Raw genomic sequence first — 16,796 nt, 5'->3', positions numbered from 1 at the left:
TGATAAATTATTGTTGTTATTGAAAAAGATAAACATGATTTTTTTGGTTTGTTAAAATTTGAAAGTCACAAATATTTCTACTTATAATTTTAATTTATATCAAAAAAATTATACAATATATTGTTTGTAATTTACACGCAAATTTCGATAAAATATCGTTGATAATATACATGCATAAGCGTAATAAAAAAACAAAAAGACAGACACGTGAGTGCCCGTCTTTTTGCTAGTAATAATAATTAAAGAATTCGGGCGTAAAATCCAACTTTGACAATATTCCTAGCTTATAACTTTTGTAGTTTTTCTTTTTGTATCTGTGTGTTTTTCTTGTTCCTTAGGGACCTTCTTTCTTAGGGATTAGCTTTGTTGGGCTTTTTCTCTTTGTCCTGTTTGTGTTTTTGTTGTTTTCTCCTTTTCCATTTGCAACCAAAAACAAAACAAACAAAAAAAACAAAAACAAAAAATCTTTTAGTGCGCTTATAATGAGTTAACTCGCCGGAATTTCTTATAAATAGAGAATTGCCAATCTAATTAGAAATTCTTTTAGTTTGCATAACCTTTTTCTCTCTTCTCTCGTTTTTTTCTCTTTGCTCTCTTCATTCATTCATCGCTATTCTTCTTTTTTTTCTCAACAACAATGAGTGGTATGAGTAAGAAAAAATCACCGAATCTTGAACAAATTCGTATGGAACTGAAAAATAGAAAATACAGAAGATATAACCCTTATATAAGACCCCAAACCCTAAACGCGCCAACAAAACCGTTTTCTTCCCGCTCAAGTTTCACCCCCTCAATTTCTCTCCCTCGCTCTTTCCCTAACAGAATGCATCATCAACCACCACCGCCACCACCACAACCTCCCATGGCACGCGAGCAGCGTTGTACCAATTGCCAGACTTACTTCTCCGCACCACATGGAGTGGTGCAGTTACCGTGTCCGATGTGTCAAATGGCGCATGCGTACGCACGTGTTGATTCGTCTGCGGTGAAAATCCGGTGTTTCCACTGTAAGGCGCTTGTGAATGGACCGAGTGATTTGGCGCAGTTTCCGTGTCCGCTGTGTTTTGTTATTCTTGATGTTGGTGATGCTGGTCGTAAACAAGAAGAAGAAGAAGAAGAAGTTAACGAGGTGAAAAATTGCTTTGGATTTTTTTTTGTAGATCATTTGATTTTGACCTAATTTTGTGCTCATGGGAGAGTGATTTAATTAGTTGTTCTTGAGTTAAGTGATGAGTGTGTGTGTGAGTGTGTGCAGTTTAGAACTTAATTTTGTAGCTTATAAAATAAGTTATTTTCTTAGGGTCTTGATTTGTTGCTTAATAATGATTTTTGTATTGCTTAATAACGTTGTAACTTATAATGATTGTTGTATTGATTAGAGAATGGTTTTAGATTGGTTGTGACTTAGTTTTGATTAGTTGCTATTAGGGGCTTGTTTGGAACTTATTTTGCAGCTTATAAAATAAGCACTTATCATATAAGTGTTTACGAATAAGCTATTTCTATAACACAAGATTAAATTAAGTCAAGCTGCATTTGCATAATCTATAAGCTGTTTTTGTAAGCTATTTGGAGAGCTTCTAAGATGGAAATAGTTTCTAAAATGCCGTCAGTTGTTTTCATAACTTTTCCCATAGAGGCTCAAATAAGCAAGAATCCCAAAGAGACAGTTGGAAAACAATGTGTGTTCGAGAAGCATTCAGAATAAGAAACGAAAAACAAATGATCAATGAATGACTTTGTCAATTTTCTTTTAAGGGTTTGATTGATCTCTTGGGAAATTTCAATTGTATATTTATTTACTTTTGCTATCATTGTATTTGTATCTCATTTTTTCTATTGTCAATATTAAAATATATCAGCTGGTTGAAGAAGTGGAGCAGGAAGAAGGTGACGGAGGTGTCGCCGGAGAAACATTTACAGATTATGTGAGTTAAAGACTCTAGGTCTAGGGTGCAATTTATGTTAACTTCTTTCGGGTTAATTTATCGAATGGTACATTTAACTGAAATCAACTTCTCTTGTTATACAGCGACCATCCAAGCTATCTATCGGACCTCCACACCCAGACCCGATTGTAGAGACATCTTCTTTGTCTGCAGTGCAGCCACCTAATCCTACTTATGATCCAATGATTAAGAATGATTTGGAACGTTCAAAGGCTTTGTCATGCTTGCAGATCGAGACATTGGTCTATGCTTGTCAGGTTTCTCTCACCACATGATTGAATATCGATAATAAATAATTATATATACTTACAATTTAATTTTCATACGTATGATGCTTCTTTTCATGGTAGAGACACCTTCAACACATTCCTAGTGGTGCTAGGGCAGGATTCTTTCTTGGAGATGGAGCTGGTGTAGGTAAAGGTCGCACAGTTGCTGGGCTAATATGGGAGAACTGGCACCATGGAAGGAGAAAAGCCTTGTAAGTTTGTACATGAAATCATGGGGATGCTTTTAAGAATTTAGATAAACATTCACTTTTCAATGTGCTTTAAATTCCTATTTTCATGTTCCAATGATCTTACGCAGGTGGATTTCTGTTGGTTCAGACTTGAAGTTCGATGCCAGGAGAGATTTGGATGATATGGGTGCAAGTTGCATTGCAGGTATGCTTTTTGGGTTTGTAAACTAAAGTCCTATGATATGGTTAACTTCTTTGATAGTTTGATGTAATTATCATATCATTAACATAAACGTAATGCAATTAATCACCGATAGAAGGGGTTCAGTTTTAGTTGTAAAGGAATGAGTTAAAAGTTAGTAATAATGAAGTGAAAAGGTTGTTATAACTTATAATTGTTTTTTCACTATTTTGTATATTGCAAGATTTATTGTGTAATTAAATATATTTCTTTCTTGAATCTGTCCAGTGCATGCTTTGAATAAACTGCCTTATGTTAAGCTTGATTCGAAGTCTGTTGGAGTTAAGGAGGGAGTTATTTTCTCAACATACAGTAGCCTCATAGCATCATCTGACAGAGGTCGCACTCGTATGCAACAGCTTGTGCAGTGGTGTGGACCTGAGTTTGATGGTCTTATAATTTTTGATGAGGTATCTGACTTTTTTGAATGCAAATTACTCCTATTATCAATTGGTATTTCTACTGTTTAAAATAAAATTGGTATTTCTGCTGTTAAATTTTGAAGGATATTATTATTAAGTGGTATTTATATTTATTTACTTTTTCATTGCTGAAGTGTGTGAGTGGCTTCATTACAGTGTCATAAAGCAAAAAATTTGGTTCCAGAAAAGGATAAGAATCCGACGAAAACTGGTCAAGCAGTACTTGCTATACAGGTTTGTACACTCTAGTTGTGTTAATGTTCACTTCAAAATGAAATAATTAGTTTTGAATGTATGAACTATTCCAAGTTCTTTCTTTAAAATTTGACAGGCTCAACTACCTAAAGCTCGGATTGTCTATTGCTCAGCTACTGGTGCATCTGAACCTCGCAATATGGCTTATATGGTTCGACTTGGCCTTTGGGGAGCTGGGACTTGTTTCCCTGATTTTAGTGATTTTCTAGGTAGTGTTCTTTCTCTTATCTTTTCTTTTTGCTTTTCAAAATAGTAAGTTACCCTGCAATTGTTTAAAGTTAATAAACAAGTGACGAATCCAGGTGCTCTTGAGAAAGGGGGTGTTGGAGCTCTAGAACTAGTTGCAATGGACATGAAAGCAAGGTAATAATATTTCTACAAACACATCCACTCTCAGCCATATGCACCTATATGTATCTGAAATATATATTATTCTGCTTCATTTTCTAATTTCAGAGGGATGTATTTGTGTCGCACGCTTAGCTACAAGGGTGCTGAGTTTGAAATTGTTGATGCGTCATTAGATGATAAAATGACGGTATGGCCGACTAATTTCTTTGGGAATATTGATGGCAACTCTTTACTAGTTCTTTCTCTGTAGATAATTAAACGAACAGAAAAAAATTTAATTGCCTTGCTTTATTAATAGTAATTACCATTACTTGTGTATTAAGCTATTGTTATAATAGAATTTCGACATCATGATCTAATATTCAGTATTCTCATCTAGTAATGTATGTTCTTATCAATTTTCTTTTGAATTCTGTATGCTTGTCTGATTATGTTTTCTTTTTTTTCAAATATTGTAGCATGCGTATACAAAGGCTACAGAAGTTTGGGTGGATTTGCATGAGGAGTTGCTGTCTGCCATTGATTTATGTACAAGAGTATCCAGCGTCAAAATTAATACTAGAAAAATATGGGCATTATATTGGGCAAGCCACCAGGTATTAAGTCTAAGTTGGTTCCTGGAGACAAGTTCCTCATCTCTATTAGAAATTTATTATTTATTGAAGTTTTTCAATTGTCCCTTTTCATTTTAAAACTGTAGAGATTCTTCAGACACTTGTGTATGTCTGCTAAAGTCCCTACTGTCGTGAAACTGGCGAAGCAAGCATTAATGGAAGGCAAGTGTGTTGTCATAGGTCTGCAGAGTACGGGGGAAGCAAGGACGGAGGATGCTGTTTCAAAATATGTCTGTATTTGAATCCATTTTCATTTAACTTGAAAGCATTTTTCCCATTATGTGCATTATGTGTTATTTATTTATTTATTATTTTGATTAGGGCTCTGAACTTGATGACTTTATTTCTGGACCTCGTGAGTTGCTGCTAAAATTTGTTGAAGACAATTTCCCATTGCCAAAAAAGCCCGAACATCTCCAAGGTATCTATCTACATGCCGTGTTTTGTTGTATAAGTTTCATTTATTTTCATAATTTTACAATTATTAGTTTTCATTTTTAATTCTATTATAGCAGACGACGGTGTAAAGGAGCTTCAAAGGAAGAGGCACTTGGCAAGTCGTGACGTTTCAGGAAAATCTAGAGTCGGAAAAGTAGCCAAGTGTGAGCCTCCTAGTGATGCTGAAAGTGATGAAGAATCTAAAAGTGAGTTTCTAACAAATTTTTATTAAACTTTAGCAACTATCATTCTGTATGTTATTCTTCAAGTATACGGCAACCCTTTCTCATGCGTTAATGCATACTTATTTTCAGCCTTTATATGGGGTGAGAAAGGGTGCAGATCAACTACATTGTTTTTAAAAAAGTTATTAAATATATAAAGATACAAATATTGTTTTTAAAATTCTCTAATTTTTTTGTTATCCTTTATCAATGAGAGAATTTATTCAAAGAGGATATATGTGTAACCATTTGATTTTACCATTGTTTAATGCAGTTGCCTCTGGTCTTGAATCTTCCGACCCTGATTATGAGTTTCCGAAATGTGAAATTTACAGTATTAAAGAGGTAATTTTTTTATTAATTATTCTCTGAAAAAAACTTTCTTGAATTTCCTTGATGCCATATATATGCGTAGGATTCACATATTTTTCTGTGCAGGAGAGGGAAAAATTATTGCAGTGTTCCCTCTGTGGAAAATACGCTCATCAATCATTCGTTCCCCCAATTGGTGATTTTGTTCTTGAGAAATGGGCTTGTGATTCGTGCAAGGATAAAAGTGACAAATATCTCCCTCCTGGACCAAACATAACTGAACTCCATAAGAGGTTTAAGACTTTTATTTGTTTTAATTTGGCACTCTGGTTTCAATGTCATAATTTATCATTTTATGACAACAACAATCAACAAAAAGTTAGATAAAAAGAAGAATATGACAGCGATGATTATTTTCATGGGATTACTGCAGTTATGACACAGCCATGCAGTGTAGGCACAAAATATTAGAGAGGATTTGTGCTTTGGATCTTCCAAACAATCCGTTGGATGATATTATTGACCAGGTAATGATCATTTGTTTATTCATCCCCGTCTTCTTCTTTAATGGTACCTTCCCGTAACGATTCTTATCAATCATAGTTGTTTGTCCAATAGCAGTTAAGTAACTGCTATGAAAAGATGTCTGAGAAATTTTATGCTGTATAATTAATGCTATACGCCAAGGTATAGTTCTTTACCGGATTCTATAAATGAATTTTTTTTAATGCAGTTAGGAGGACATGACAAAGTTGCAGAAATTACTGGAAGGAAAGGAATGCTTGTGAGGGCCCCTAGTGGAACGGGTGTGTTTTATCAGACTCGAAATACGTGAGTTTCTTAATGTCACCATATCTAATTGATAAACATCATTTCATGCTTGTTTAATTAGTTGTGTTTTTCTTTCCCTTTAGAAAAGATGTCACTGCCGATATGGTCAACATGAATGAGAAAAAGCTCTTTATGGAAGGTAAGAAGTTAGTGGCCATCATCTCTGAAGCTGGATCAGCTGGCGTTTCGTTGCAGGCAGACCGAAGAGTGATAAATCAGGTAATTGAACTTTTTGAAAATATTTTTATCCCTTGAATCACCGGTGTTTTCTGTCATTATTTGATGGTTTTTGCAAATATTCTGCTCAGAAGCTAGTGATATTATTTTGTGAACATTTCAATTGTTTTATTCTTCTTTTGCTGATTTTACCTTTGACCTTTACAAAATAGAAAAGAAGGGTTCACTTAACTCTTGAACTTCCATGGAGTGCCGACCGAGCAATTCAACAGTTTGGAAGAACTCATAGATCAAATCAAGTCTCAGCACCAGAATACAGGTCACTAAAAGTTATTTATTAATTTGGTTTGTGAATTTTGCATAATGATAAAATAAGTTTCATTGATTAAAATATTCTCATTAACAAAAGTAGTTACGTAGATTGACATATAATAACTGAGAATATTGCTCCAGAAAAGGTAATAATGCTTCATTGGTTACTATAAGATCAGAGAGGGTAAGGTCGAAGCAAGTCTGATTTAAAATTGTTGCAGTGACAGGTGCTGTTGTTTGACGCGATTTCATATCCTTATAAATTTTCTTCAGGTTACTATTTTCGAACCTTGGTGGAGAACGCCGGTTTGCATCAGCTGTTGCTAAGAGATTGGAATCCCTTGGAGCTTTGACTCAGGGAGATCGTAGGTATATTGGATTCATCAGTTGTGTTTTCAATGAGCCAATATGGATAAATTTTATTTATCATCTTAGTCAATGTTGTTCCTGACTTCCTGTGAACTTTACAGGGCTGGACCTTCCTTAAATGCATATAATTATGAAAGTGATTATGGGAAGAGGGCTCTGGAACTTTTGTACAGTGGAATACTGGGACAGGTATCTAATTTTCGTTTAAAATAACAAATGTGCATATTGGCTATATGTTTAATAAGAAATGAACAAGTCCAATCTATCAACTGATAATGTAATTATGTAGGTTCCTCTTCCTGTTGTACCTCCAGGATGCTCATCTGACAGACCAGATACAATCGAAGATTTTATTATGCAGGCAAAAGCTGCTCTTGTTTCTGTTAATATTTTTAAGGACGATGGTCTTGGTAATCATTGTTTTCCCTTGTCTAATATTAGATTGAATATCTAATCAAAATGTATTTATGGTTTCATCATTTACTGATGTGAAGTTTATGATACCACAGTATCTTTATTTTTCCTCGTTGTTAATTGTTGGCTTCTTATATTTAAAGGAGGTGATATGAATTGCAACATGGATGATAAAGATAAACGCAATATTCGTCGATTTCTTAACCGGCTTTTGGGAATAGCTCCTGAGATTCAGAATAGGTTTGTATTTTGTGAATGAATTGATTTGGTACGTCAACTTTGAACATTTGGTTCAATACACTAATTTTTTGGGTATCGACAGGCTATTTGAGTTATTTGTGAATATTTTGGATCTTCTTGTTCACAAAGCTCGCATTGAAGGTAACTTTGACACAGGCATTGTTGACTTGAAAGCTACTGTTATTGAACTGCAAGGGACTCCAAAGGTATTTATTTTCCTCCTAAACTTCTGGCTGCCACTCTTTTTCGTATGTTATTGCATAGAAAATTTAAGACTGAAGATAAATTTCCTTTGATCCAGACAGTCTATGTTGATCAAATGAGTGGGGCTTCAGCTGATCTGTTCACATTCACCTTGGATCGTGGGGTTTCATGGGAGGTACATATGCTTTCTCAGATGTTCTAACTAAATAGTGCTTTACTCTAACATACATATTTTGCTGATATCTTTTACGCATCAGTTGGCAAATACTAAGCTGAATGAGAAGCAGAAGGCTGGATTTTGTTCAGATGGTGACGGCTTCTATAAGTCTAACAGGGAGTGGTTGGGAAAACGTCATTTTATTTTAGCATTTGAAAGGTATCATTTCTAGTTTTTGTCGTCCACTCGTCCTTGTTGTATAACTATTCAATAGAGTTGAATTTGGTGACTTTTGCTTATATTTGAGGCCAAGAAATTATAATGAATGTTGCTTATAAATAAGGCCGGAGGGAGTACATAGTAAAGATTTCTGGTTTCATTTACTGATGTCATTATGTTGGTTCTTGTTTCTGCTCCAGTTCTGCTCCATCTATGTATAAGATTGTTCGTCCCGCTACCGGAGAATCAACTCGGTATGTATTTCAGTTACTTGGCCTTCTGTTAGTTTAATTTTCTTGTTTACCAATTTTCCCCTGCAATTGTAGGGATATGCATATGAAAGAATTAACTTTGAAATATTCAAAAGTTTCATCTTTGAAGGAGGCCCAAATAGGTTGGGAAAACGAATATGAAGTTTCATCTAAACAGGTATATATACATGTTGGTTTGCACTCACTCATTGGTCATGGGGGTGAGAAACAATGTAGATATTTCAATTTCACATCATCTCACATTTTGACTTGTTACTTTTGTTGCCAGTGCATGCATGGTCCTAATTGTAAGAAAGGCAAGTTATGTTCAGTTGGCTCAAGAATACAGCAAGTAAATGTCTTAGGTGGCGTCATTTTTCCTATTTGGGGAAACGTATTAAAGGCGATTTCTAAGAAGGTATTTCACCAACCCATAAAACGTTCATGCGAAAGAACATATCTTGCAGATGCTAAAATTATTAATTCGTATATGCTATATCAATTTGTCACTTTAGGATACCCTCTATATCTGATCATATTGTGTGGAAATCGTAACTTTGGAGCTAAGAAACTTTCTTTTTAATGAAAAATGTGCTGATTTTGTGAGCCTCTGGTTGATTGTTTACTCATTAGGTCATTATAATAGTCATTTTATCATGCAAAATACTTCTAATTGCAAATAAAAATATGTACAGTCCCAACAAATGCTTAAGAGATTACGCGTTGTTCGTGTGGAAACTACATCAGATAACAACAGACGTATTGTAGGGCTTTTTGTCCCTAAGGCAGCAGTTGACACTGTACTTCAAGGTTTCTTTCTTTCTCTCTCAATCCTAACACCTTTTCTTCACTGTTTGAATTTTGGTCAAATAATTTTCTCCAAGGTGATGCGTATACTTATATATTTGCTTTTGACATCTGTAGATTTACAATATGTTATAGTACTGGATGATTGACCTGAGGCACCCGGCGTCTCCCTTTCGTGAAGATCACTAGCACTTTGTTTTATGTAAAGGCTTAAGTTTGTTGATAGATTTGCGGAAAGGAAAGATCATGTGCTCATTGAGATGCAACACAATTGTGCAATCTTCATTTCAATTTTTTGATTACATCATCCAGTTTTGTTTATAATTCAAAGTTGTACATCTATATGGTTGACCTTTCACATTATACATAAACTTTGTTGTATATGCTACACATTAATAATTTTTTGTTTAAAAAATCATATGCTACATATTATAACTAGAGGTAAAATACATATACATATTTCTTTTTTGCAACACTTATTGTCTCAAACTCATAAAAGTACTTGCCGACAAACATATGTTGTATCACTGTCATAAAAGGAGCATCAACATTGTAGTCACTGCAATAGAGCCTTGGCATCTGAGTCTAACCTTGCCTATGAAGTTTCTTTTGAATGGTAACTACATCTTTCCCTGCAATTATAGCATGTATGGCATATCGAAAAAGATCCATAAGCTTCTTCAGAAATTCTAGTTTGAAAACCAACTAGTAGAATTCCACTATCGACAATGTTTTGCTTAGTTGATGTAGCATATGTTGGGGATGCGTTCTCCTTGTCACATTTGTATTCCTCATTATTGTCATTCAGTCTATGTTTGAGAAGCTCTTGCGGAATATTGTTCACCAGCTTCAAGATTCCACTATGGCTTTGACTCTCACCACTATGAAGTTTGTATAAGACAAACTTGATGAAGTTCTTCTCTTTAGGAAGATATAGAATAGTGTAGGTCATAGTTCTCCAGTTTCTATATCATCTTTCCCTGCTTTAGGATGTCAATAAGAGTTGAAAGAGGCAAAGACCTACTCTTGTGTACCCCAAGTTATAGTTCCACAAGTTTTTCTCCAATATTACTCTTGAGGGACATGATTGAATATCCATATCACGAGAGATGGTGTCTTCCACATATCTGTGAAGTTTTTGAAGCCTGAGGATGATCCTTCCTTTGTGCTCTCTTCTATTTGCTTCTTTTCTATATTTTTCTCTCATCTATGAATTCTATATATCAAGAATTATCGTATGATATAGAGGCTATAAATTTGGACCACCTACCCTTTATATCCCACCAACTAAGCTTAATAGTGATGGACGTGAGGAAGTGTATTGAAAAAAACCAAGTATCATCCTAAAACTATAGTAGGTCTTCCATATTTTAATTTTCAAATACCTCTTGAAGGTTTTGGTTAAATGTCCCCCTTTTTATTGCACTTCTTTTTTACTAAGCCATTAGCCCATTACTTTTTCCTATAAATAGAACTCCTAGTCTAATTAGAAATTTACTTTGCATAACATAATTACTCTTCTCTCCTCCATCTCTAATATTCATAATTGTTGTGTAGCAAGTGTGAGTTAGAAATCTCACATTACTTAGAAAAGTGGAGGTTGATCATTTTATAAGTGAGAGAACCCATACATATATTGTCTTAAGGTTTTAGATTAAAATGTGGCGACTCTCTCACTTGTATGGTTTCTCTGAGCCCAATATGGATGATCATTGGGCTCCCCCTCGTGATCCAACATTAATTGATTGATTTGTTTACTTTTGTCTTAAACATTATTTTGGTCCCTTTATCTCTGTTTGGGTTCATATTGGTCTCTTATTAAAAAAGTGCATTAAGGTCCTTTAACTTGATTAAATGGTACCATATCAGTCATTTTCATCTATTTCATGCTAGCTACATTAGGATGTGTATATGTGGCAGATGAGTCAACATTTTCTTCTTCCCGCCTCTGTTTATCAAGATTAGGGTTCATTTGAACCTATTTCTCCCCCAATTTCTTCAATCAAAATTAGGGACTGCAACCCATCTTCTCCCCCATCAGATCTACAATGTCAAATGTGTGAGGTTCATTATCTTCTTTTTTGAAATAGTTGAGAAATGTTGTTAAGTGTGGATCAATGATGAATTCACAGGGATCTCTCACATCAAAATCATGTTGGATACAAAAGTTTTGGTGTGGGGATTTTGCTCTCCTTCAAAGAGCCACTACAATTGGCAATTTTGTAAACTTGTTTTGGGTTGTACACACTTTATGGTAAAATAACGCTTTCTTTTAGAATCTAATTTTATTGTTGTTAGTTTTGCTTACGAAAGCGTCATATTCTTAATTTTTCCCCATAATGCTTTTAGAATTTCCTATTGACCCCAAAAAGCAACACAATTCTTTTCAGCATGGTTTGTCCATAAAGTATGTGAGTGAGGACAACACATACTGAAAAGATTCATGTTGGTTTGTGGGGTCATACGAAAATCATGAAAGTACTCTTGGTGTTACAAATGGTATCAGAGCAAACCACTTGCAGTACGATGTGGTTCATGGACAAACAAAGTGGAAGCTTGTGGGCATGTAATGCTCGAGACTGATGAGGGTGGGGAGTGATCTTCGGTGCACAAGACATGACAATGAGTGGCTCTTCTTAGGTTCTAGGCGAACCAAATTCACATTAGAATGAGAGGGATTTTGAGACCGTGTAGGTATGGTATTGGGATGAATGATTAAAGGAATGCTTATAAGAGTTGTTTGGTACTATCTATATCGACAATATGCATCTTCCATCTAGTAGCCCAAACCATAAGAACTTCATAGTTAAGCGTGCTTTACTTGGAGCAATTTCTAGATGGGTGACCTTTTGAAAAGTTTTCCACAAGTCCTGTGAGTGAGAACGAAGCACGTTGAAAAGGACTCATATTGGTTTATAAACAAGGACAAAAATTGGTTGAAGAAAGGAAAAAAGTTGAAGAACAAAACGGAATAATTGGTGCAATCAAACACATAAGATTTCCACACTTCAGGGTGGACTAATGACAACAATGAAGTGGATAAAAGTTTGGAGGAATTTTAGTGTTGTTCTTATAATTTTGTTGTGGTTACTCCTTAGTTTAGGTTTTGATGATGTTTTTATTTAGATGATGTTTATGATTTTTGTTTAAATAGCTTAATTATATTATAAAGCACCCTAGTCAATTCATGATCTCTGGTCCTCTGCAATAGTATCATTTGTTAACAAACATTAGTATTGTGTTTAAGAGTTTCTTGGAGGTCAACTTTTCTCAAATTGTGTTTTTATGTGTGTCTGATTCAATTCAAATTGTTTTAAAGAAATTATGAATTGAATCATCCTTTGCCTCAGGTATCTTTGGTTTTTATGGGTGTGATTCGATTCAAACTCTTCATTGAAGTTTTTGAATCGATTTATTTGACCTCTATAGTATCTGATCTTCGCTTAATTGATTTGTATCATTGTTCTTTGAATCATAGCAATCTTTATCTTCATTAGAATCGTATCATTGTTCTTTGAATCATATCATCCTTTGCGAAACACCTATGATTTATTTTCAAGTTTATATCTTAGAAATCCTAAGGAGACTGTTCATTTGTTCAGTTTACACTACCATTGTTAAGTCAAGTGTAAGAACAAATTTACTTGTTTACGATTGTGTAAACATTTTAGAAGTCTCTCGCATGCGTGCTTGGGCAGATAAGTTTCTTGGTGAATGTAACGCCCGTCTTAATTATTCGATTATTTAAAAATATATATTTATGTATATGATTTACGTGATTTTCATGATTGATATGTGTGAATTTTATGATTCATGAAGTTGAGTGGGTTATATGATTTATAACTGCATAATGTGGAGTATTTTGTTGTGGTGAAGTTGCTAGGTTATTATGACTTATTTTATTATTAAATAAAATAAGATTTGACAAATAAAATAAAAAATATTAAAAATTGGGCTGTGTGGTGAGATGAGCAATTAGTAGTGATAAGAGTAATTAGGAGAGATAAATAGACAGACATAAGTTAAGAAAAGTAGTACGTACGTTTTTGGAGAAAAAGTCAAAAAGAGAGAAGAACCAAGGAGAGCTGCGATTCTGCTATTATCAGGTAAGGGTGAGACTAATTTTCAATATTATTAAGAGTATAATTCTATAGGATGAATTTAGCATGATTAGATTAAGTTTTGGTGAGAATTGAGAATTAGGTTTAGGATCAATTTTGATGAATGAATCAAGAACAGATGTTAGATTGATGCAAAATTAGTGTACAGACCTTAGATATGACTTAAGATGATAATTAGATGCTATTTGGATGAAGGAATCATGAATATAGGTGAAAAGTTGTGATTTTTAGGTTTCTGGCCGTACTGACATTCATCGCTCGCACCTGCGAGCAGGAACACTCGCATCTGCGAGCTAGAACCCAGAACTCGCAACTGCGAGCAGTGCAACTCGCAACTGCGAGTGACCTGTAAGCTCGCAACTGCGAGCATAATAACTCGCCACTGCGAGTAAAGACTTAGGAACCCAGAACGCATGCCTTGCTCGCCATTGCGAGCAAAGTTACTCGCAACTGCGAGTTAGGCTGTTAGTTGCCCAAAATTGTCCCGATGCGATCCTTTCGCACGTATAGTCTTGAGCTGACCTTAGAAGTAAGAATGAGGGTGATTTAGAATGTTTCCAGATGTTACAGAAGTCTGTTTATATGACTGAAATGATTAGTAATGTTGCATGAATAATGTTATGATGTTTTTATGATATTTATGTTGATGTAATCCATTCCTTAAATGATGTTGAGATATTCCAACACTGTTATATGTTGTAAATCTGTTGCTGTTCATTGCTGCTGACCTTTAATGTCTTGAGATTGCATGAGTCGGTCTATGTTGCAAGAAATTAAGAAGTTGTCCATGATTATGAGTCGTATGAGTCGTTCATGATGTCGTCTAAGTTGTAGGAAGATTGAGTCCATTGCATACTCATTAAAGTTGGGGGCTTTAGGCCCGGCAGCCTTTGTGCTCATTAAAGTTGGGGGCTTTAGGCCCGGCAGCCTTTGTGCTCATTAAAGTTGGGGGCTTTAGGCCCGGCAGCCTTTGTGCTCATTAAAGTTGGGGGCTTTAGGCCCGGCAGCCTTTGTGCTCATTAAAGTTGGGGGCTTTAGGCCCGGCAGCCTTTGTGCTCACACGTTGAAGAGCCTATTATGCTCATTTGTTGTTGATTGGTACCACATGCATTTGCATATCAAGAAGTTTCATGATGTTTAAGTTGTCAAGTTGTTGTTGAGTTGATAGAGTTGCATGGTCTAAGATGAGTTGTGTTGTCGAGTTGTTGTTGAGTTGATAGAGTTGCATGGTCAAAGATGAGTTGTGTCGTCAAGCTGAGTGTTAAGTTGATTATGATTTGTGATGAAAATTAGTAATGATATTTGATGATTGTATTTGTTATGAAATGAAAAATATACTGATTGTTAATTGTTGACATGTTATTAATGTTTAAGTTGTTAAATGCATTTTATTGGATTATATGCTTAATGTATTGACTATGAAATCTCACCCCTTCTGCGTATATGTTGCCTCGACCGTGGGTAATGTGCAGGTAATAAAGATTAGAGGCGTTCATGAGTGGACTCTCAGTTGGTGTCTAGGTGCTCTGATACGTAACGGGATGGGGGCTTGCTTTTACTTCTATTCCTTACGTGTCTCTTTTATGAACTAATTTTATGAGATTTTTCAATAAGGCCTGCGTGCCAAGACTTTTAAATGTTGAACTATTTTCCGCTGCAATAGTTTAAGATTTTTCATGATGTTGAATTTGAAGGATAATTATTATTATCCATTTTATGATTTAAATGAAGTATGTGACATTCCGTTGTGATTAAAATACTCTGATTTTAAATGAAATTTTTATGTTGGGAAAACGGGGTGTTACAATTGGTATCAGAGCAGGTCGGTCCGTCCGGCCAAGTAGTGAGTCAAGTTGTGTCATTTTAGCAATTGGAATACCATTATTATGTTATTCTAAATGTTGTGTGTTGTGCAGAGGAGAGACCTGGAGGCTGTGAATCTTATTTGCTATAAGAGGACTAGAATGGCTGGAAGAAATGATGCTGCGATTGTTGCTGCTTTGGAAGCTGTAGCCCAAGCTGTGGGACAACATCCAAATGCTGGTGCTGGTGCGAATGCTGATGTGAGGATGTTGGAGACCTTTCTGAGAAATCATCCTCCTACCTTCAAAGGAAGGTACGACCCTGATGGAGCACAGACGTGGCTCAAGGAGGTTGAGAGAATTTTCAGAGTTATGCAATGTACTGATGATCAGAAGGTGCGTTTTGGAACGCATATGCTGGCTGAGGAAGCTGATGACTGGTGGGTGAGCCTCCAACCTACCCTAGAGCAGGATGATGCAGTTATTACTTGGGTTGTGTTCAAGAGAGAATTCCTAAACAGATATTTTCCTGAGGATGTTCGCGGGAGAAAAGAGATCGAGTTCCTTGAGCTAAAGCAAGGAAACATGTCGGTGACAGAGTATGCAGCAAAGTTTGTGGAGCTGGCTCAGTTCTATCCACACTACACGGGGGACAATGCTGAGTTCTCCAAGTGTATCAAGTTTGAGAATGGTTTGCGTGCTGATATTAAGCGAGCCATTGGTTACCAACAGATCTGTGACTTTTCTGCTTTGGTGAGCAGATGCAGAATCTATGAAGATGACAGCAAAGCCCATTATAAGATTATGAGTGAGAAGAGGGGTAAGGGCCAACAAAGTCGCCCAAAGCCTTACAGTGCTCCTGCTGACAAAGGAAAAGGAAGAGCTAATGATGAGAGGAGGTCTAATAAGAAGGATGCTGGTGCTGAGGTTGTTTGTTACACTTGTGGCGAGAAAGGCCATAAGAGTACTGCTTGTACTAAGGATGTTAAACGGTGCTTTCGTTGTGGCAGTAAAGGACATACACTTGCAGAGTGTAAGCATGCGGACATTGTGTGTTTTAACTGCAAAGAAGAGGGTCATATTGGGTCTCAGTGTACGAATCCGAAGAAGACTCAGACTAGAGGGAAAGTGTTTGCTTTGACTGGTACTCAGACTGAAAATGAGGATCGTTTGATCAGAGGTACTTGTTATATTAACAATACTCCTTTAGTTGCTATTATTGATACTGGTGCTACACATTGTTTTGTTGCTTTTGATTGTGCTTCTAAGTTGGGTCTTGCTGTGTCTGATATGAGTGGAGAAATGGTCGTCGAAACTCCAGCTAAGGGTTCGGTGACTACTTCTCTTGTTTGCTTACGATGTCCTTTGTCTATGTTTGATCGTGATTTTGAGATTGATTTAGTTTGTCTGCCTCTGAGTGGAATGGATGTAATTCTTGGTATGAACTGGTTAGAGTACAACCATGTTCTCATTAACTGTTTTAGTAAAACGGTGCGTTTCTCTTCTGCTGAAGAGGAAAGTGGAGCAGAATTTTTGTCTACTAAGCAGCTGAAGCAATTAGAACGTGATGGGATCTTGATGTTTTCCTTGATGGCATCCTTATCATTGGAGAATCAAGCAGTGATT

At 35.8% G+C, this 16,796-nt stretch overlaps 1 protein-coding gene and 1 pseudogene across 1 annotated transcript; one reads left to right on the top strand and one right to left on the bottom strand.

The window, feature by feature from the left end:
- The first annotated feature begins 404 nt into the window (after positions 1-404).
- On the top strand, positions 405-9,665 carry LOC146948809 (protein FORGETTER 1-like). Its single transcript, XM_085745002.1, has 32 exons — positions 405-1,129; positions 1,863-1,928; positions 2,033-2,206; positions 2,300-2,430; positions 2,538-2,614; positions 2,879-3,060; positions 3,229-3,306; positions 3,404-3,536; positions 3,630-3,690; positions 3,784-3,865; positions 4,137-4,274; positions 4,379-4,522; positions 4,614-4,713; positions 4,805-4,936; positions 5,229-5,299; positions 5,393-5,559; positions 5,700-5,793; positions 6,000-6,097; positions 6,181-6,316; positions 6,487-6,593; positions 6,860-6,955; positions 7,057-7,144; positions 7,245-7,365; positions 7,513-7,609; positions 7,692-7,815; positions 7,911-7,988; positions 8,071-8,189; positions 8,390-8,443; positions 8,516-8,618; positions 8,730-8,858; positions 9,136-9,250; positions 9,365-9,665. Exons 1-32 carry the CDS (start codon positions 638-640, stop codon positions 9,394-9,396), a joined length of 3,819 nt encoding a protein of 1,272 aa, XP_085601128.1. The 5' UTR covers positions 405-637; the 3' UTR covers positions 9,397-9,665.
- Positions 9,666-9,682: 17 nt separating this feature from the next.
- Positions 9,683-10,985, bottom strand: LOC146948808 (metacaspase-5-like; annotated as a pseudogene).
- Positions 10,986-16,796: the final 5,811 nt, after the last annotated feature.

Source organism: Medicago sativa, chromosome 2 (assembly GCF_051527215.1).
Source record: "Medicago sativa cultivar Bolivia chromosome 2, Bolivia_mono, whole genome shotgun sequence".
In the NCBI taxonomy this organism is placed as follows: Eukaryota; Viridiplantae; Streptophyta; class Magnoliopsida; order Fabales; family Fabaceae; genus Medicago; species Medicago sativa.
This window is presented reverse-complemented; position numbering and strand designations above follow the sequence as displayed.